This window comes from Bison bison, unplaced genomic scaffold (assembly GCF_000754665.1).
Source record: "Bison bison bison isolate TAMUID 2011002044 unplaced genomic scaffold, Bison_UMD1.0 scf7180017864061, whole genome shotgun sequence".
In the NCBI taxonomy this organism is placed as follows: Eukaryota; Metazoa; Chordata; class Mammalia; order Artiodactyla; family Bovidae; genus Bison; species Bison bison.
This window is the reverse complement of record NW_011494633.1, coordinates 3,179,038-3,202,185: the sequence shown is the minus strand read 5'-3', so window position 1 is coordinate 3,202,185 and position 23,148 is coordinate 3,179,038. Positions and strand designations below refer to the sequence as shown.

General features: G+C 35.6%; 1 protein-coding gene across 3 annotated transcripts in view; it reads left to right on the top strand.

The window, feature by feature from the left end:
* Positions 1-15,932, top strand: part of KLHL28 (kelch-like family member 28) — a 33,825-nt gene extending 17,893 nt beyond the window's left edge. For 2 of the 3 annotated variants that reach the window (XM_010836119.1, XM_010836120.1), the window contains 4 exons: positions 4,085-4,983; positions 7,487-7,930; positions 9,986-10,194; positions 11,315-15,932. In XM_010836119.1, the coding sequence (XP_010834421.1) occupies positions 4,085-4,983; positions 7,487-7,930; positions 9,986-10,194; positions 11,315-11,478 (1,716 nt within the window). In that variant the 3' untranslated portion in view covers positions 11,479-15,932. Of the gene's footprint in view, positions 1-4,057; positions 4,984-7,486; positions 7,931-9,985; positions 10,195-11,314 lie in introns of all 3 variants that reach the window. The other variant, XM_010836121.1, reaches the window with a different exon arrangement.
* Positions 15,933-23,148: the final 7,216 nt, after the last annotated feature.

The window sequence follows — 23,148 nt, the reverse complement described above, 5'->3', positions numbered from 1 at the left end:
GCGTTAGAAAGCATCACTACGAACAAAGCTAGTGGAGGTGATGGAATTCCAATTGAGCTCTTTCAAATCCTGAAAGATGATGCTGTGAAAGTGCTGCACTCAATATGCCAGCAAATTTGGAAAACTCAGCAGTGGCCACAGGACTGGAAAAGGTCAGTTTTCATTACAATCCCAAAGAAAGGCAATGCCAAAGAATGCTCAAACTACCGCACAATTACACTCATCTCACACGCTAGTAAAATAATGCTCAAAATTCTCCAAGCCAGACTTCAGCAATATGTGAACTGTGAACTTCCTGATGTTCAAGGTGGTTTTAGAAAAGGCAGAGGAACCAGAGATCAAATTGCCAACATCCGCTGGATCATGGGAAAAGCAAGAGAGTTCCAGAAAAACTTCTATTTCTGCTTTATTGACTATGCCAAAGCCTTTGACTGTGTGGATCAAAATAAACTGTGGAAAATTCTTCAAGAGATGGGAATACCAGACCACCTGACATGCCTCTGAGAAACCTGTATGCAGGTCAGGAAGCAACAGTTAGAATTGGACATGGAACAACAGACTGGTTCCAAATAGGAAAAGGAGTATGTCAAGGCTGTATATTGTCACCCTGCTTATTTAACTTCTATGCAGAGTACATCATGAGAAACACTGGGCTGGAAGAAGCACAAGCTGGAATCAAGATTGCTGGGAGAAATATCAATAACCTCAGAGATGCAGATGACACCACCGTTATGGCAGAAAGTGAAGAGGAACTAAAAAGCCTCTTGATGAAGGTGAAATAGGAGAGTGAAAAAGTTGGCTTAAAGCTCAGCATTCAGAAAACGAAGATCATGGCATCTGGGCCCATCACTTCATGGGAAATAGATGGGGAAACAGTGGAAGCAGTGTCAGACTTTATTTTTCTGGGCTCCAAAATCACTGCAGATGGTGACTGCAGCCATGTAATTAAAAGACGCTTACTCTTTGGAAGGAAAGTTATGACCAACCTAGATAGCATATTCAAAAGCAGAGACATTACTTTGCCAACAAAGGTCTGTCTAGTCAAGGCTATGGTTTTTCCTGTGGTCATGTATGGATGTGAGAGTTGGACTGTGAAGAAAGTTGAGTGCCGAAGAATTGATGCTTTTGAACTGTGGTGTTCGAGAATACTCTTGAGAGTCCCTTGGACTGCAAGGAGATCCAACCAGTCCCTCCTAAAGGAGATCATTCCTGGGTGTTCATTGGAAGGACTGATGGCTAAAGCTGAAACTCCAGTACTTTGGCCACCTCATGCGAAGACTTAACTCTTTGGAAAAGACCTTGATGCTGGGAGGGATTAGGGGCAGGAGAAGAAGGGGATGACAGGATGAGATGTCTGGATGGCATCACCAACTTGATGTACATGAGTTTGAGTGAACTCCGGGAGTTGGTGATGGACAGGGAGGCCTGGTGTGCTGCGATTCATGGGGTCACAAAGAGTTGGACACGACTGAGCAACTGAACTGAACTGAAACTTTATAAAACCGTTTTCATGTAACCTTCGAAATATGGTTGTATTCTTGTTTTATGGATGACAGAATTAATACTTGGATTAAGTAATGTACCAATTCCATATAACAGTATATGAGCCAGTTAGGACTAAAACTCATTATCTTGTATTTCCAAGGGCCCTGTTCTTCACTAATACTGTTACATTTCTGTTGCCTCACCATAGTATCCTGTACTCATCATTCTTACAGTCTGTTGTGTTTTCATGTACATTATCTATTTTGATCCTCAAAAACTGTGAGGTACGTATAGTTCAGGTATTACTAACATTGGGCTTCCCAGGTTCTGCTAGTGGTAAAGAGACCTGCGTGCCTTTGCCAGGAGACTTAAGAGATGTGGGTTCAATCTCTGGGCCAGGAAGATCTCCTGAAGAAGAACATGGCAACCCACTCAGTATTCTTGAGAATCCCATGGACAGAGGAGCCTGGTGGGCTACAGTCCATAGGGTCTCAGAGTCGGACACGATTGAAGTGACTTAGCATGCATTCATGCATTATTGATATTATGATCTCACTTTGATAAGGAAATTCAAGGTAAGATAAAGTTAATGATGTGAAGTAGCCAGGACCACTTTCTAGTTCTATTGTTTATTTTGTATGTCTACTCACCTTTCCTGTTGTTCATTTTTTTCTTTTTAATCTAGATAATTAACTAGTTTTTTTCTATTAAATGAAGGCTTAAAAAAGAAGTTAAATAAGTTTAAGAGGTCAGTACTATAGTAAGTAAAAAGAACAGATCCAGATCTAAACATATGCCTTCTGGTTGCTGTTTTCTTAAAATATTCTGTCCTGGAATAAAGTACCTACTGGAAAACTAACAAGTTTCTTGAGACTTGTCTGTACCCTGATTGAGAATTATTCTGTTAGATGTATATAGGATTATTTGGAGAGATCAGAAGTAGAGGTTGGTGATATCAGTTATAATGTCAGTTAACAAAAATTTTTCACATATATAAAATTCAGATGAAACAAATGTGAAATGATGACATTCTTAGTGAAGATCAAAGTTTTAATATTTGAGTATTTTCACTTAAAAATGCCCCAGGAATGAAGTGTTAGATTCTCCCCAGCCTACCAACATTCATATTATTTACTAATGTTCAGAATTTTGTAATTTATTTGATAATACTTTTAAAATAGGAGCTAATCTTCTGCTTTTTTAAGATTATTATTATTATCCCTGAAACTTGTGTTTGAAGAGTGAATGAGATAGGAAAGAAACAGTTCGTATCGTGTAGATGCCTTACGATCCTTTCATCTCTTCTAAACAGCTGCTATGAGCCCTTCTGAAGTGTTGGTGTATTAATTTCTTATGGCTGCTATAACAAATTACCACAAACTCAGTTGCTTAAAATAACAGAACTTTATTCTCTTACAGTCACAGAGGCCAAAAGTCTGAAATTAGTAACACTGGCCTGAAATACGGTGTTGGCAGGGCTGTGTGCCCTCTGGAGGTTCCAGGGGAGAATGCGTGCCTCACCTCTTCCAGCTTCTGGTGGCTGCCAGTGTTAATTGGTTTGTGACTGCATCCCTCCAGTCTCTGCCTCTGTGGTCAGATTACCTTCTTTTCTTCTGTCTGTGTCAGATCTCCTTCTGCCTTCTTATAAAGTAAATGTGATTGTACTTGGATAATCTAGGATAATCTCACCATCTCAAAATCCTCAATCATGTCTATACAGTTTTTTTTTTTTTTGCCATGTAAAGTACCATTCAAAGCTTCCAGGGATTAGGTTGGGGATGTCTTTTGCTAGAGCAGTTACTCAACATACCCCAATTCTTATTGCCTCTCACTTTTTCTTCATCTTTCCTGTCTCATCTTTTCTCTTCTTTTCTATTTTTATTCTTTTTCATCTTCCAGAAGCATAGGGTGTTAAGTAGATGGAGTGGGTATGATCCAGACGTATCAGGAGTTGAGTAGGTATGGTCTAGATCAGTAAGTGAGCCTTATTGCCCTTATAGAATACCAGACTGTGTTCACATTAATTTTTTGTTGTCATCGAATCAGTTGACAGTAGTGGTATCTTTATAAATTCAGCATGCTTTTTCAAAATAATTATTGAATCTTTGGGTAAAGTATGTGAGTTAACATGAAATTGCATTTCAGTTAAAGTATCTGTTGATTAGATTGACAGACATTGATATCATTATTGAGAAAAATAGCCAAATAACTACAAGCATTGTTTCAAAATTAATTTTCCTTTAAGCAGTTTTTTTTTTTTCTTCACTATTGTGTTTTATTTCAGGGATAGCTCAGACTTGAATCTAATGAAGGGAAACAGAAGAGTTGGCAGAGTTCTGATTCAAAAGTCCATGTCAAGAGACTTGTATCATTTTGGAGCCTCTGTTTCCTAAAATCTATAATAACGGAGTTGAATGATTGTTAACATCCTTTCTATTAATAACTCTAAAAGCCTCTGTCTAGTATGTAGTATAAGGTATTTAAAAACCAGCAAACATGCAGATAAACAACAAATCTCATTTATTTTGTGCTACTTGAAAAAGGAATCATTTGTAAGGTTATTTTGAAATAGCTGTCCTTGCCTTTTGTTTTTCTGTAGATGGACCACACATCCCCGACCTACATGCTTGCTAACTTAACCCACTTACATTCTGAACAACTTCTACAAGGCTTGAATCTTCTTCGTCAACATCACGAACTCTGTGACATCATTCTTCGAGTAGGTGATGTTAAAATTCACGCTCACAAAGTGGTACTTGCCAGCATCAGCCCGTATTTCAAAGCTATGTTCACTGGAAACCTCTCTGAAAAAGAGAACAGTGAAGTTGAGTTTCAGTGCATTGATGAGACTGCTCTCCAGGCCATTGTGGAATATGCCTATACAGGGACTGTTTTTATTTCACAAGATACAGTTGAATCTCTCCTTCCAGCAGCAAACCTACTGCAGATAAAACTTGTCCTGAAAGAATGTTGCGCATTTCTTGAAAGCCAACTTGATCCTGGTAATTGTATTGGAATTTCTCGTTTTGCAGAGACGTATGGTTGCCATGACCTTTATTTGGCAGCCACTAAATACATATGCCAGAATTTTGAAGCTGTTTGCCAGACTGAAGAGTTTTTTGAGCTCACTCATGCTGATTTGGATGAAATCGTTTCCAATGACTGTTTGAATGTAGCTACTGAAGAGACTGTTTTTTATGCACTTGAGTCTTGGATCAAGTATGATGTCCAAGAACGCCAGAAGTACTTAGCTCAGCTACTTAATAGTGTGCGATTACCGTTGCTCAGTGTTAAGTTTCTCACTAGATTATATGAAGCAAATCATCTTATTCGTGATGATCGCACTTGTAAACATCTTTTGAATGAAGCTCTGAAGTACCACTTTATGCCCGAACACAGACTGTCTCATCAGACAGTCTTGATGACACGACCTCGCTGTGCTCCCAAAGTACTTTGTGCAGTAGGAGGAAAATCTGGACTGTTTGCCTGTTTAGATAGGTAAATATAAGGCTTTTAAAGGATGGATGTGACGTGGGCTTGATCCCTGGGTTGGGAAGATCCCCTGGAGGAGGAAATGGCAACCCACTCCAGTATTCTTGCCTAGAAAATCCCATGGACGGAGGAGCCTGGCGGGCTGTGGTCCGTGGCGTTGCAAAGAGTCGGACACGACTAAAGCGACTTAGCACAACACACATTAATAGATTGTATACTCTTAAAATTTGCTGATTTTTTAATATTTTTAAAATAGTTTTATTTTCCTGTTTACTTTCTTTGCTTTTTTGATTTTTTCTCTTCTTCTTAAAACACTTACCTGTCTGTTTTAATCAGATTGTTGTCCATTCTCTGTAACACTCTCAATTAACCCCTCCTCCCTCCCAGTGCAAAAATTTTATCTGTCCTACTTACTCGTGAACTTTTCTACCATTTTATGCCCTTTTTTTTCCCTTTGTGAAATCATTTACATCTTTGAGTCAGACTAGGTCAGAGAGGATTTATTATTGCTAGCTATATCAGACAGTACTAAAGAAGAGAGCTCAGAATCTGTGATGAAGGCAGACTGGGACAAGAATGTGTCTGAATGAGTACAATTAATCAGAATAACCACTAAGGAAATAAAAAAATAGGATACTAATACAAGTCTTGGAATTTCCATGCAATTTATTTTCTTCATGTAAATATTTTTTAACAACAGTAGTAAAACGATGCTTTCTTTTCTAATAACTTAAATAGGAGTTGTCAGACTTTTTCTGTGAAGAGCCAGCCAAATAGTAAATATTTCAGACTTTGTGGGCATATGGTCTGTGTAACTACCTAAGTCTGTCATTGTAGTACAAGAGTGGCCATAGACAATACATAAACATGAAATGGCTGGGTTCCAATAAAACTGTGTTTACAAAAGTAGCTGGTGGGTTGAATTAGACCCATAGCAATCATGATTTAGAGCATTCCACTGGTAACTTTAGTCTGTTTTTTATTTTATATTAGATATAGTTGATTAACAGTGTTGTGTTACCCAGATAACTTTTGTACATTGAAAATATAGCTGGATGTTACCTTTGCTTTTCTCTTAACTGAGATTGCTTTATGAAAACGTTTATGTTTAATATATTTGTTTAATATTCTAAAATATTTCCAGACATTTAGTAGAATGAGTTTCCTCCAATAAGAGGAGACTGTTGTTTTTTAAATCAAAGTCAGTTAGTGGGTTCTTTATCTTTTAAAAAGTCTTGGTGTACATTTTAATTGTGGTTTAAAACTGGTATTGTTGAGGTTGGGCTAACAATACCTTTAAAGTTCCCTCATGCCCCTCCTGAATACCATCTCCTTCTCTCCCCCAGAAGTAACCACTATTCTGAATTTTTAATGGATTATTCCTTTGCATTTTGTTGTAATTTTGCCACATATGTGCCCCAATATATAGTTAGGCTTTGTAAATTTTTATATATAAATGCAGTAATACCATATATATTCTTTAAGGATGTGTTTTCTCATTGAACAGAAAGTTTATAAAATTGAGATTGCATGAGGAAATAGTTCATTTAGTTTTATTGGTATATGATAGTATAGTGAAAGTGAAGTCACTCAGTTGAGTCCAACTCTTCGCGACCCCATGGACTGTAGCCTACCAGGCTCCTCCGTCCATGGGATTTCCCAGGCAAGAGTACTGGAATGGGTTGCCATTGCCTTCTCCTTGCCTTCTCCATTATAGTAGATGGACATAATATAACATTTTCTTTCTGTAATGAATATGTTAACTATAAAAATTAGTTGAAATGTTCCACATATATAGAAAAGTTCACAAATCCCAAGTATACAGCTCAATGAGTTATCACCAAGTAAGCATTACAAACCATTTCACGAAAAGAGTATAACCAACACTCAGAAGCCACCCTTAAGGTCCCTCCCTGTCCTCTCTGAAGGTAACTGCTATCCTCATTTCTAATCTAGAGATTAGAAATGCTTTTGAATTTGATGGAAGTGAAACTGTATTGCAGAATCAATTTGGCCTGTTTCCCTGAACATTATATGTGTGAGGTTCACTGCTGGTGTGTATAGTTGTAGTTTGTTCATTTTCATTGCTGTATAGTATTTTCTTACAAGATATGCACAGTTTACTAACCCATTTTATAATTGATGAGAAATCTGATTATTCTCAGTTTTTGATGATTAAAAATAATGCTACTGTGAACATCATTGTACATACATATATATATATATGTGCATTTCTTTTGCATGCATATCTAGGAATGGAATTGCTTAGTCATAGGGTGGACACATCACATTTATGCATTCTCCTTTTGATAGATGATTGTGTTGTGCTGCTATAAATATTTCTCTATTTGTGTCCTTTTGCAAACTATCTGTCTAGGCATTCCGTAGAATAGATACACAAGAATGCAATAGCTGTATCAGAGCATATGTGTATCTTCTATTTTGCCAGATATTGTTTATGGGCCATTTTGATGTTTTAAATTTTAATGTTTGTCTGCTTGTTCTTTAGTGTGGAGATGTACTTTCCTCAGAATGACTCTTGGATTGGTTTGGCACCCCTAAACATTCCTCGCTATGAATTTGGAATATGCGTTTTAGACCAAAAAGTGTATGTTATAGGTGGTATTGAAACTAACGTGCGTCCGGGCATCACTATCAGAAAACATGAAAATTCAGTAGAATGCTGGAATCCTGATACAAATACTTGGACTTCTCTCGAGAGGATGAATGAGAGTCGTAGTACCCTTGGAGTAGTGGTACTTGCAGGAGAACTTTATGCTTTGGGTGGTTATGATGGACAGTCTTACTTGCAATCTGTAGAGAAGTATATTCCCAAAGTAAGAAAATGGCAACCTGTGGCACCCATGACTACGACAAGAAGTTGTTTTGCTGCAGCAGTGTTGGATGGAATGATATATGCCATTGGAGGGTATGGTCCTGCCCACATGAACAGGTATTTAACTTAATCAAGTTGCATATGCTTGTGGATTTTTGAAAGTATCATTAACAGTGATTTCTAGATTTTAAATGATTTGTGCATATAAATTAACTTCTCTAATTTAAAAAAAATGTTAATAGGTACTTGGGAGACTTAGTCTGCTCCACGTGCGAGTATGTCTGTAATTATCTACATGGAGATTTAATACACACCTAAAAATCAGTTCCCACTTATTAAATTTTACACTCATTCATCAGTATAAATGGACTGGATTTTAAAATTCATGAGTCTGAAAATATGGTGAAGTTAGATCACTTTAGATTTGGGATAGTGTGTGTATGTGTAAGTGTGTGTGTGTGTGTGTATGTGAATGATCTGTTATTGCACTGCTTAATAGAATAAAAAAGTGAAAAGTGTCATTTCTGTACACTTCTAAGGTATTATAATGCATCATAAACTTTAAACCTTATTTAAATATGCCTTTCTGGATTCTTATTCTATAATCATACGTGTATCATTATGTATCTGAGCTGTGCTAGAGTTTAAATGTGAAATTTCTGTGTTTTGTAGTATTCTTTTAATAAAGGAGAAATAGATATGAGGAAAAAAGTATAAAGTGACTGCTTATAAGGAAAATTAATCATAATTCTGATCCTTTGTTGAAAGTTGAGGTTCTAAAAATACCATCTCTAATAGTATTTTTTTTCCCACGGAATTTTTAATTCTGCTTAAAAATTCACCAGGAATCTAATAGTATTTATCTGCAATAGTGGTACATATTTTATTTATTATAAGCATTTTAATGAAAGAGTGTGTGGTGGTTTGTTAACAGACTGAGAAAGTAGTTACACAATAGTATTTCGTCTATAAATTTTTATTTCTGTGCAGACTAAATTTTTCCTCCTTTTTGTTGCTCCTTTAGTTGAAGGAAAAGTATCTGGAGCCCAGACATGCATTTTGTGTTCTTTGAAAAGCCGCTAGCAGAAATTTGTAAGATAAAAGATTACATACTTTAATTTTGAGATAATGCTGTTGAAGTTTTAAGTTCTTGTTACAAGTTAATCACTAGACTCTTCTTGTTTGGTGATTTTGCTCTTACTGTCTTTACCCTGGTGTACTTTCAGAAATAGTTATAGTTTAGTCTTTTAGTCTAGCCTACAGCCTAGTCCCTATTCTGAACTCCAGACTGACTCTCAAATGCTTCAGGCTTTCTTGAGAAGTTAGGCTAGAACCAGAATAGGCTCAGCCCACTTGCCTTTGTACCCCTTCAGGGCAAAGCATAGGCTTCGAGGCCTTCTGGGATTTTCCAGGGAAACTTTTTTGGAAATTCTGATTTGATTTGAATTTCCTAATCCAGTTTGGAAATGCCAAGAATTCTTGGAATGCACACTTGATCTAAATCCTGAATGACTTGATCTGAATCCTGAAGGAATTCTCCTGAATGACTCAGATTATTATGATTAGCCAGTTTGTGTTTGGAAATCTGTAGTGTTTATTCTGAAGTAAGTCACCATGAATTCACCTGTAAGAAAAAATCCTCTTTTCCTCTTCACCGTCTTTCCTTCTCATAGTTGAGTGGAAGATCCTTAGTATCTTTAGGAAACATGTATGTTCAGTATGTGATTTTCAAAGTCCTTTCACATGCATATTCACTGGACTTTATTCTTACATGAATCCTTGATGTTGTATTATCCCCATGTTTGCAGATGAGAGGAAATGACTTCTCTAGGGTTACACAAATCCAAAGTAGTAGGGCCAGGGTTTATTCAGCTTTGGGTATGCATTATACTTGAATCCAAATTTTCTGACTTCAAAAGCTCTATGCCCTTCACACACCTTACTGTTCGTACAATATAATGGAGTAGGATATGGCTGTTACTGCACCAGTCTACAAGGTAAGCTTTTATCCTGCGATTTTTATCAGCAAAATATAAATATTTGGAACAAACTGCTCTTGTTTTATGTCTATCCATTTGCACTTTTAAAACTCTGGTGGGTTTTAGTTGCTTTAGGAGGAAGAGTGACCCAAAGAACATGTGAATTAATTCTTTCTTTTGTGAATGTTTGCAGTGTGGAGCGTTACGATCCAAGTAAAGACTCCTGGGAGATGGTTGCATCTATGGCAGATAAAAGGATTCACTTTGGTGTGGGTGTCATGCTAGGCTTTATTTTCGTGGTGGGTGGACATAATGGTGTTTCACATTTGTCAAGCATTGAAAGATACGATCCTCATCAAAATCAGTGGACTGTGTGCAGACCAATGAAAGAACCCAGAACAGGTAATAATAATGTCCCAATATCTAAACATATAGGACAATATGTTTTTATAGTGATATTCTTAAAATAGTAGTTTCTTGGGATATAACAGTAAATGACTTGTCCAGAAAAAACCTTTATGATGAACTTGACAGACAATCTTGATTAGACAAAACTATATAGATTTCTTATTTTAATATGCCAATGCACATATTGTTATTTTTTTAAACTTATAGAGTACATTTTGAGAAATACTGATAACAGAAAGTATCTGATAGAAGCTCTTTTTGTCCATGTAACAAATGTTGTTTTATGTCTTACACACACACAGTATCTTTGGATTGTTCTATTTGGTTTTTTGGTTTTTATTACTGTACATCAGTGGTCTGCCTGTTCACTTTCAAATGTTCTCTCTTCCTCAAGAGATACAGTTGATCTGGAAAGGATTGGACTTCAGGTTGCATAAAGATAAACAAATACTTCTTTGAGGAAAAGAAATTATCCTTGAACCCAAACTCAAATCACATGATTTTAAGAGGAATATTTTACTGGTGGAAATGCTTTAGGAGTATCCCTTGCATTTATGATTAAAGAAACTCCTGAAAAATAAACATACAAAGGAAATTGAAAAGAGAAAATGGGATGCACTGTTTTAGTCATCTACTATAATGAGTTTCTGTGGTACCATTGAGTGAGAAAGCCCCAAAACAATGAAAATATAAAATAATAGGGTAGCCTTGTTCTTTTTAGAACTGTATATAAAGTAGAATTTATAAGCATAAATTATATAGTTTAATATATATTTAAAATGTCAATATATTTGAAAACAAGTAAATGATTTTTTAAAAAATAGAAATTTAAATTGAGAAGAAAGTTTTGTGGAAAGATACATACTACATTCTTAATACTTAACTGTGGTGGAGAGGGAGAGTAGGATTGGGGAGGAGAGATGAAGGAATGCTTGAGCTGTTTTATATGAAGGGATTTTTTTTCCCGGTAAGCACGTATTGCTCTGTTGCTTGTAAAATGAATAATAGATTGTTGAAATGTATTTTAAGAAAACATTAAAATACAAATTTAGTGTGAAGTCAGCTTCGCGGTTAACATATTTTTCCTCCTGTTTTTTTAACCTACCTTTCCTAGGAGTTGGTGCTGCGGTAATTGATAACTACCTTTATGTAGTTGGTGGTCACTCAGGGTCTTCATATCTGAATACCGTGCAGAAATATGACCCTATCTCAGATACGTGGCTGGATTCAGCTGGCATGATATACTGTCGCTGCAATTTTGGACTCACTGCACTTTAACTAGTGTGGACTTGTGGAAATAGTGTAGTGACGGACCTCGTGACGCATGAGAGGATGCCCAGGTTTCTGAAGCCACAAAGCTACACTGCTTTCTCTTTAACTTAAAATGGCATGAAGATGCAAAGTTTTGTTGGGTACTTTGAACTGACAAGTAGCTTTGATTGCTCTTGATTACATAGTGAATCAGTAATCCAAAAAAAAAAAAAAACACAAAAAACAAAGATCTTGCCAACTGAATTGTGCACTTTTTTTTTTCCTGAAACTGGGATAGAATAGTTTTATGTTCATAAGTGTACATGTGGAAAAACCCTTGCTGCTTTTTAAAAAAATGTAGCTTTCTTCCTTCTCCTTGTTGTGCACCATGATGAGAGATGCTTAGATGCTGGAGTATACTGAGTCACTCAGTAGACAGGCTGATGGTCTGTTGGATATAAACTCAGATGCTTCACATTTTAAACAAACAAAGGGCTGCTCCCCACCCCACCCCACCCTATTTTTAAGGGTTGTGAATTACACACCTAGTGAATCACCTGGATTTTCTTCCTGCTAAATGGCTTTAGGGCTGGGGATATAATCAGTTTGCAAGATAAATGCATTTACTATCATGATTTGGAGTCCTGTTTAAGCAATCAATTTACTGTGTATGCCTTTTTTACATGGGCAGGTTAATGCTGGATGAATTTAGTTACCCATCTATGCTATGCTAAGCACGGATAGAAAGAGTTAAGCATATCCGTTTCAATTTCTTTTTATAGAAGTACGGCAGGCTTCCCAGTGTTGATGTAATTATTTGACAAATGTTGCCACCCTTAGTGCACATTGAGTTTTTTCATGTAACCTTACAATAATTTTAGTTTTTTAAGACTTTTGTTTGCTTTTTCAAAGTGTTCAGATATAAAAATGGTGCTAACTGTAGGATCTATTATAAGGCTGTGACAATGTTCTTTTGGATGTTAAATATGAAATACGCATGACATGTTTTTATAGTATTTTTCATTTTTACTAGCTTGGTTCATTTGTGCTTATTAAAAATGTTGGTGATTATACTAATATTTACATCCAAAAATTATTCAAGCAGCCTATGTTATGCTTTTCATGGTTCCTGAATAGTGATTTAAAGATATACTTTGTCTGTTTTTCGTTGTGCTGGATGTTATATGCCCGTCTTAAAAACAGAAATATATGCATTAAATATAAAGCACTAGGCAGTTAAGCATTACCTTATACATTTCTTAGGTAACTGAATATTTTAAAGTTATTGAGGAAAACTGGAACTCGATGTTTACCTGAGTAATGGTTCTAATTCAGTTCTCCTTTGACTAAAGAAATGATCTTTTAAAGTAAAATTGTTTGCTATAAACTAAGTGACAGCTTATTTAAAAGAACTGACTAATTCATTTTGTTTTGCATGTTTTAGTAAATGTTAATCTTGAATATGTTACTTTGCATTAGAGTGTTGGTACTTGTATTTTTGGTACTACAGTAATTTTGTTTTCCTTATTTTTTTCTTTCGTTTTTCTTTTTTAAGACTGCCCACTGTCTCTTTCATAGTCTCTTTAAAACTAATATATATTTGTCTTAAAAAAAATTCATACTATATTCTTAAGTGCCATAATGTTCTGAACTATTGTTAAGAAGCCATTTATAATGATAATACATAGGTTCATTTTTAGGATATGTGTTATTTCTTGAAAACTACTTATAGCCGGGCAGTTTTTCATTTTCCTTGTTCTTCCATAAACTGCCAGTTGTAGATTTAAATATATACTACAAAACTATGTGAACTCATCTTTAATCATATAGGTAGTTTCATGCTTTATAAATATTTGCACAGATTATAAAACCTTGCAAGTGAATTTTAGTCTCTTTCTAATTAAGAACTCAACAAGAGCTACTAATAAAATTGACAGGCTGAATATTTTCTATGTTGCTTGTTTGAATAACTTAATGATATATAGCAATAACTTTTTCATTGATTTGAATAAATCTGTTGAATAGAAACAAGGTGCACTATTGTGACTGGCCTAGATTTCATTTAAAGAAAGCAGTTTAAAGCAATTGAAAACAGATTGCATCACATGCGTAATTTTAAATCCCCAACTCCACTTTCTTTCTGTTTCAATCAAAAGAATTTTTTCTTGATAATACTAAAAATGTTAATCAATAGTTAAATACATCCTATTCCAGGTTTTTAATTCCCTCTCCCCAGAAGATAAGGGAATTTGAAGGACTAGAAATTTATTTTAATTGTAAACCAATCTATACTATACCTCTCATTTTCACAATGTTTTCTGTACATATCATTCCCACTGTCGTGTTATTATAAAATATATAATCATTTGGTAAATTAGACCAAAGGCATAAGTTGATCACTGTTTTGGAACAACCTAAATTTCATCTCAGTGAAGACTAAATGTGAAACATCTTGGGCAATAGTACGAGCCATATCCTAGAGAACCAATTATGAAAACCTGGGAAAAGGAAGCGAAAAAACCCTCAAATTTAGAAATATTTATGTTAGGCTTGCTAAACCTACTTTACTGTCATAACAACCAGAGGTATCGTGACCTGACAGCTGATAACCTTAGAACAGAGCCTTCTTGTTCACATTTGTAAGAAGTTTCATCATGAATACTTTACTGACAACTTGTGAATTTAAAGCCACATTTCTTTACGTTAAAAAGGATCAAAATGTTTTAATATAAATTTCCAGAACTGAAGATTTTAGAAATAATTTTGTACATTCAAGGAAAGGCAAAGGCTATTTAAGATTGCCTAAACTATTTTGGGAAAAAGTACAGTGGGAAATAGAAATTAATCCAATCAGCTAGAAGACAATTGCCCTCTGTAATTATGATAAGACTTAATCTGTTAGGAATTTTTTAGCCATTTAATATTTGTTGACTATAGTCATAGAACTCAAGTGATTAATGTAGTCCAAAGGATAGTTTAGTTATGTAATTTCCATGTTATTGCTAATACTGTTTTACACATGAATGAATATTACTTTATAGGGTGTACTATCAAGTAATAGGATGGCATTAGGTTTTGAAAAGTTATTTTGGTAACTTGATGAATATGGAGGGTCTACTATACATACAAGATACTGTGCTAGATGCTATGGGAGCTAGGAATATAAAGCAAATATAGCCTCCATTCAAAGAGTAAAATATAGTGAGGGAGACTTATACCCAAATAACTGTTATGGTAAAGGGTGAATCTAAATCCTTATTTCCAACATAATGAGAAGTGATCAGAGATCCAATTTATGTATAAACATTTGTGTCTTCTAGTGTCCAATTAGGTTTTATTGACATGACATAAAATAGAATTATGTAAAAAACTAATATTTATATAACTCCAGCTTTCCTAAAATTGGATGATATATTTTCTAGTAGAAATACAGAACTATAGAAAAATTTAAAAATATTTATTATGCTTTCAAGGCTCTGGCTGACTTTGAAGGAAAAAATATGTAAATATAATGCTGTGTGTTTTCAGTTTTGGTGTTGGATTTCTGGTATCGTCACCTAAGTGCTCATTTTCAGGAAAATCAGATTCTACAATAAATATACTGCTTCAAGTTCAATAAACTTGTGATAACCTCTATAACCTCTGTAGTTTGAAAGTTAAGAACTTACAAAGATGTCACATGTCAAGTTAACATCCAGTTCTACTTCTTAACCTTTTTTTCCTTTGTAAAACAGCACTTTAATTAGACATGATTTAATTAGATACAGTTATTCTATGGCTGCATATATATTAGATTTCACTTACAGGATGTTGATTCAGTGTTGATATACATTTGAAAAGAGTGAGGAAAACAGTAAGTTTTGAATACTATAGGTTTACAAGTTTTCTTACTGGTGTGAATATGGAGTTAAAAATCCAGTTTACATCTCTGCAGAGAGAAAAATTGTTATCCATATGTCTTTTATCGTATACATATTTAACTAGAGATAATTTATTGTTAATTTTGTCAAATTATCATGTGTAAGTCCCATTTATTTTAAAATACTAAGCAAAAAGTTCCAAGTTTGCCTTAAAAACAAGTGAAATTAAAGAACTGGATGATAATGCCTATATTTTTGCCTTATGAATTGTGCTGTATCATAAACCAGAGATGGTTTTGATTTTAACAGGATTATGAAATTTTGTAGATGTAGAGTACTAATATTTGTACTCTTGCAAAGAATGTGATCTAGTTGTGGATTATGTTAGTGTTTAAATGTTTTTGTATATGTATTTTACCTCTGAATATGTATCTTTTTAGCATCAGGGTTTTATTTTATTTTTGTTTACAGAGTAAAGTGGCATTTAACTTGTTGAAGGTTGTATTCCTTTGTCTTTTATTTTTAAAGTTCTTTGTGTGTACTATTGTGGTTATGCTCTGTATTGACTATGGTTAAATTTCATTTAATGTGAAATATTTAAAATAAATACGAAAAACAAGACTGTGTGTGTGTATCCATTGTTGTGAATTGACCCAAGCTCACTTTGTCATGCTCAACTCTTAGGTTCTTTTCAGAAGATAGTGGCCACAAAAATTGGAATTGAATGTGGGATAGCTACTCCTTTACATCCTTGTTAGCAGGTTATAATGAAAACATGTCTTAAACTAACTTCTACTACATATTTAGACTCTTTAGATTAACAAAGCAGGATTAACAGATGGATTCTGATAACCCTTGCATACAAGGGCTGGAAATATCTTTAGATGTTCCACGTATCTTAAAACTTTAATTTCCCCAGTAAATATCCCTGACATTTAATATACTAATAAGCAAAACATTGGATACAGATCAAATTGTGGGTAAGAGATATATTTGTATTTGCCTTAAGCATGGGTTTCCTGGTTAGAAGGCCAGCTAACCATCCCTCAACTGCATTCTTAATGAGGGCAACTCCTAGGGTTGAAGTAGAAACAGATACATACTGAAGTAGTTAAGGTATTATAGATGATATATATAAATACTCATTTTGGGAAGACATTAAAATGTTGGATTTAAGATTTCTAGACTGGATGCTTTTGAAATTCTGCTTTTTAATTCTAGTGAAAGTGAAAGGACTGTAGCCCATCGGACTCCTCCATCCATGGAATTTTCCAGGCAAGAGTACTGGAGTGGGTTGCCATTTCCTTCTCCAGGGGATCTTCGTGACCCAGGGATTGAACCTGGGTCTCCTGCATTGTAGGCAGACGCTTTTACCGTCTGAGCCACCAGGGAAGCCCAAAATTTTAAGACATTCACAGATAGCTTTCATGTTACCCAGAAAATCTGTCTGCAGTTATTAGAGTTTAGTTATGTTTAAGACATAACGGAAGGTGTAAAGGGGTAACAAGCCATATCCTACAGTCTGCTTAAGGAATGAAAAATACACCTCCTTTGTTTTTTTGGCTTTTGTTGTTTCAGTAAGGGAGAATGGAATGCCACTCTGGCAGAGCCCTAGCAGTGCCTCTAATGTTCTTTCTAAAATTACTAGATGCTTCTCTTGTTTGGGGCCAGTGTGGGAACGGGAGTGAAAGTTTCAGCTCAGTTTGGATGAGTGGATTGTAGGAGTCAGCAGTAGACTCCTCATGGGATACAAAAAACTGTTTCAGGAGTCCAAACTATTAAGGCCAGGAGTAAAATTGAGTTCTGTGTTAAGATAGGCTTAGAACAGTTGAAACGGTTTTTGGTATGTCGTCTTTCCTCCCTCTTTTTAATAGAAATGGATCTTCCTGTACCCATCACCCAGCTTCAACAATTAAGCACATTTTGTTAATCCTACTTTTCCTCATTTTTCTCCCTACTTTTTTTTTTTTTTTGGCTGAAATACTTTAAAGAGAATCCCAAACATGCAATATAACTGGTAAATAATTGAGGCTGCATCTCGAAGTGATAAACATGTTCAAAAATTTCATTCTATGAGCACCACTGATAACATCACACTTTAAACATTTAATATTTTTATAATATTTAGTATTTGTTGTTTAGTTGCTAAGTCGTGTCTGACTGTTTTTGTGACCTCATGGACTGTAACCCACCAGGCTTCTCTGTCCGTGAGATTTCCCAGGCAAGAATACTGGAGTGGGTTGCCATTTCCTTCTCCAGAAGATCTTCCAGACCTAGGGACTGAATCTGCTTCTCTCCAATAGCAGGCAGATTCTTTACCACTAAGCCACCTGGAAAGCCCAATATTTAGTATGGTCTGTATTAAAATTTCCCTTACTGTCTCAGATTTTTTTTTTCTGTTACTTGGTTGAGTCAGGAGCTAAATAAGGTTTATACATTGCTTTTGACAGTTAACACCCCTAAGTTATTTTTAATCTCTGCCTACCAGTCACTGCCCTCCTCCCCCTCTTCATGTCATTTACTTGTTAATAAATGAGATTGTTCGTCTAGTAGATTGTCCCATGTTCTAGATTTGACTGATTGCTTTTTGTGTGTTTTGTTTAACTTATGTCCTATTCTGCAAATGTTCTATACATTAACTAATGGCTATGGACTCTAGATTTTTTTTTTTTGGGGCAAGCATGGTTGATGCTGCATATACTTTCTATTGTATCTGAGGCATGTTATGTTTGGTTACAGCACATCAGGAGATGCTAACATTAATCACAGTTTGGGTTCAGCTGTCAGCCTGTTGCCTTCATTATCAAGTTCCCCATCAAACTCTCAATTGGTTTTAGCAGCTGTTAATGAGTACTACTGGATCCATCATCATATTGGGTGGTAAAATGGTAATTTTCTATCTCTGCCATTCCTTTTGCATTTATTAGCTGGAATTCTATAAAAGAAGGCTCTTCCTCATCATTTAGTTGAGTACCTTGAGATAAGGTCTGTACAGGAAAAGCTGGGGAAAATATGTGATACATTCCTTTCTCAAAATAACGAATTGGTGCTCTACACAACTCCAAAGGTGATCAAGTATTAAACTCATGATATATTTTTATATGTTTGTATGTGTTTCAACCAACACATCTTAAGCCTGTGGATACCTTCAAGTTCCATTGAACACCTCCTTGCTTTTATAGAGTTATTTTCACATAATTTAGAATGATTACAAAGAAGTTGTAAGGATAATACAGAAATTACTATATAACTTTTTCAAGGTACACCAGTTTTTGGCATTTTGCCACTTGTTTTATTGTCCTTTCATTTTTTTTAAGTCATTTGTAATGTTGCATACAGTGTATCTTTTTATACCTTAATACTTAAACACATATATCCCAAGAATAAGGCTACTCATTCTCTTATGTAAGCACAGTTCAGGTGTCAAAATTGTGTTTTGGCTTTTCCTTTACATTTTCGTCCTCAGATCTAGAATCAGCCATTCCTCCAAAGGACCCTATCACCTTTTGTTGGTAAATGATATGTAGAGATCCCAATGTTTTACTAGTGGTAATTTCTGCTACTGAGTTGTCATTGCTTGTAGGCTATTCAATAAGCAGAATCAGGAAATGCTTCCTTTAAAATTTTACTTTCATTTTACTTAAAGTTTTGGATTTTAATGACTTTTTCTTAGCCTGAAAATCTTGGCTTCTATCAACATTAACATAATTTAATTATATTATTTTACAACATACTTAACAATGATTTCAAAATAACAATACTGATATGAACAATAAAACCAATAAGTACCGTTGAGTCCTTTGTGATTTTTTTTGTCCTTAGAATGTGTTTCACAAGTATCAACAATAAAAATACTGGTCTTAGAGTGAAATGAAGAAATATTTGGTTAAAACATCATTGATGTTCAGTGAGGCTACTTTAATGGAAGTTTAATTTTTAGGAGTATACTTGTAAATTTCATTTTTAAATTATATGGAATATTTACTTGACTGCAAAGTTGAAAGTATATGAAAAGATACATTCACATAAGTTTTGTGTATATTTCCATTTCTTTCACTCTGTTCATTTTTATTTTTCGGCCATGCCGAGAGGCATGTGGGATCTTAGTTCCCTGCTGCTGCTGCTGCTAAGTCGCTTAAGTTGTGTCCGACTCTGTGCGACCCCATAGACGGCAGCCCACCAGGCTCCCCTGTCCCTGGGATTCTCCAGGCAAGAATGCTGGAGTGGGTTGCCATTTCCTTCTCCAATGCGTGAAAGTGAAGTCACTCAGTCGTGTCCGACTCTCAGCGACCACATGGACTGCAGCCTACCAGGCTCCTCAGTCCATGGGATTTTCCAGGCAAGAGTACTGGAGTGGGGTGCCATTGCCTTCTCCACTTAGTTCCCTGACCAGGGATCAAACTTGTGACCCCTGCAGTGGAAGCTTGGAGTCTTAAGCACTGGACCACAAGATCACTCATAGGTGATCACTTTTATCAGGTGCTGGTTCCTTTTATTTCATTTTGAAAAAATCCTTCCCCATTTCCTTAGCAAAAAAACATACTGTAAAAATATCATTTTTCAACTTAAAATATTCTGGAGATTAGTTCATATCAATATATGAAGATGATTCCTCATCTTTTTTACAATTGCATAGCACCTTACTGTTTTTTAAGAATTTTAACTAGCCTCATGCTGATGGACATTTGGGTTGTTTTCAGACTTTTACAAATAATGCCACATTGAATTAGCTTTGTGCATTTGTCATTTTGTGTTTTGAACACAGATTTTTACATGTGGAATTACTGGGCTAAAGTGTAGATGATGTGAAATTTTGCTAGCTCTTGCCTGTTTCAGTTCAGGCTTCCATAGATAAAATGCCATGGACTGAACAGAAATTTGTTTCTCAAAGTTCTAGAGGATGGAAGTCCAAGACCAGGGTGCCAGCATGGTTGGGTTCTGGTGAGAACCTCTTCAGGGTTGCCGCTTGCCAACTTCTCATATCCTCACATGAAAGAGAGCAGAGATGGGTAGTAAGCTCCCTCATGACTTTTATAAGGTCACTAATCCCATTCATGAGGGCTCGATCTTCATGATCTTATCTAGTCATGATCACCTCCCAAAGGCCACACCTAATAGCAATACAGGGATGGGCAGGGTTTCAGGATTTGAATGTTGAAGAGACACAGACTTTAAGAGGTTGTACCACTTTGCATTCCCATCAGTAACAGACAAGAGTATCTTACAGGCTGTTTTTATTAGTTCACCTGATAGGGTCTTATTAAAAGGTAACATGGCCTCAGGTTTCTTTTGATTCAAATTATGTCTAACACTATAAGACATGAAAACTTCTTATTTTTAATGCACATGAAAAACACCTTAAATCCCTTATTGAATAAGGCAAGATTGAAATAAGGATGAGCCAGTCACTTTTGTTGTCCTGATCAGGAAGTATTAGAAAGGATATTCTTGTGTGTGCCCTGAAGACACAATTTAATAGAGTAGGTGTTCGCCAATAAATAGAAAACTATGTCTCAAAAGTGTTAGAGTCAGATGGCAGATAAACTATTTTGGACAGTATCTGTGGATAAATTATTTTGAGCAGAAACCAGATGTGATATTTCATTATTATTTAGTATCTAGGAAAATTTAAGCTATTCATTTTCCTCCAACATTTTTACTTTTGCTTTGTTTTTGCATTTCAAACTAATTCATGAATTTAACTGCCCTCCCGCCCCCCGCCACTAGTTTGATACCATAGCTTGTTCTATGAGCTTATTGGCCAAGGAAATACCAGCAATGGTTTTCAGTCAACAAATGAAATATTCACACGGAATTTAGTTCATCTTCTGCAGCAGCACTGCTTACCTACAAATTTTATTTCTTAATAGAATATTGAAAGTGAATCAACAATAACTGTAGCAAACATTTTCATGGTGCTTACTGTGTACCGGGCATTAGATGCTATAAAAATAATTCATTAAATCTTCACCACAACCTTATGAAATATATTCTATTATTATCTCCATTTTGCAGTTAGGAAACTGGGAATTGAAGAGTTAAAGTAATAAGACCAAAGCGACATAACCAGAGTCCAAATCTGGACCCAGGCAATATGGTTTCAGAATATAGTCATTTTAACTGCCATACTCTTGCCTCTTATTGACAAGAAAATCAGTAGCTAAGAACTGATGATAAAGAGAATCCAATGGTAATGTGATCACATAACATGACTCACTTCAAAAGTCTGAAATTTTATTATTATTTTTTTCCTGGCTGATAAATATCAATCCTGAATCAGGTCTTCCGGGATTTTCACAAACTCTCTAGGGACAGTAATTCCTAATACTTTTCAAAGAAGAACTATAGAAAGCAGAGAGGAGGCCAGAAAACATGATGGCAGTGGAAGCGAAGAAACCCCAGGAGTCAATTTACAGGTATAATTTGAACTGGTTGTTGGCAGAGAACACAGTTAACTTCATCAAAGACATCACCAGTCTATGTTATCCCCAAGCTATGAGTATGTATATTGTCATAGTACTGAAGGAAAATCAGATTTATCTCACCCAAATGATGTAGGCCAGAAGTTCAGAGATGAGTGTCTCGGTCCTTTATACTGTAGGGAGGAGCTTCTGCCACCTAGTGTTCGTGAAGAAAATGGCAAGAGTTTGGAATCACCAATCCTGTCCTTCGCAAGTCCAGAAATGTTAACGAGAACTGGTCGCAATGGCCATCTCACTTTTTTCTCAAGTTATCTTCCCTCCAGTGAGAATTAGAAAATATTTGATATTACTAATTCTTGTGGATAACTTAAGCTACAACAAATTTCTTTTAAAATTTGACAGCTGTTTGATATGTATCTTTAATTTTAGGATTTATAGCTTCCTAAAGGAAATTAATGGACATGGAACAACAGACTAGTTCCAAATAGGAAAAGGAGCACGTCAAGGCTGTATATTGTCACCCTGCTTATTTAACTTCTATGCAGAGTACATCATGAGAAACGCTGGGCTGGAAGAAGCACAAGCTGGAATCAAGATTGCCAGGAGAAATATCTATAACCTCAGATATGAAGATGACACTGCCTTTATGGCAGGAAGTGGAGAAGAAGTAAAGGGCCTTTGATGAAAGTGAAAGAGGAAAGTGAAAGAGTTGGCTTAAAGCTCAACATTCAGAAAACTAAGATCATGGCATCTGGTCCTATTACTTCACAGCAAAAAGATGGGGAACCAGTGGAAACAGTGGCTGATTTTATTTTTCTGGACTCCAAAATCACTGCCAATGGTGATTGTAGCCATGAAGTTAAAAGATGTTTACTCCTTGGACTGCTGCAAGAAGCACAAGCTGGAATCAAAATTGCAGGGAGAAATATCAATAACCTCAGATATGCAGATGACACCATACTTATGGCAGAAAGTGAAGAGGAACTAAAAAACCTCTTGATGAAAGAGGAGAGTGAAAAAGTTGGCTTAGAGTTCAACATTCAGAAAACAAAGATGATGGCATCTGGTCCCATCACTTCAGAGGAAATAGATGGGGACAAGGTGGAAAGAGTGTCAGACTATTTTGGGGGGCTCCAAAATCACTGCAGATGGTGATTGAAGCCATGAAATTAAAAGACACTTACTTTTAATTTTAAATATGCTGTTTTAAAAGACAGCATATTGAAAAGCAGAGACATTACTTTGTCAACAAATGTCCATTTAGTCAAGGCTATGGTTTTTCCAGTGGTCATGTATGGATGTGAGAGTTGGACTGTGAAGAAAGCTGAGTGCTGAAGAATTGATGCTTTTGAAGTGTGGTGTTGGAGAAGACTCTTGAGAGTCCCTTGGACTGCAAGGAGATCCAACCAGTCCAT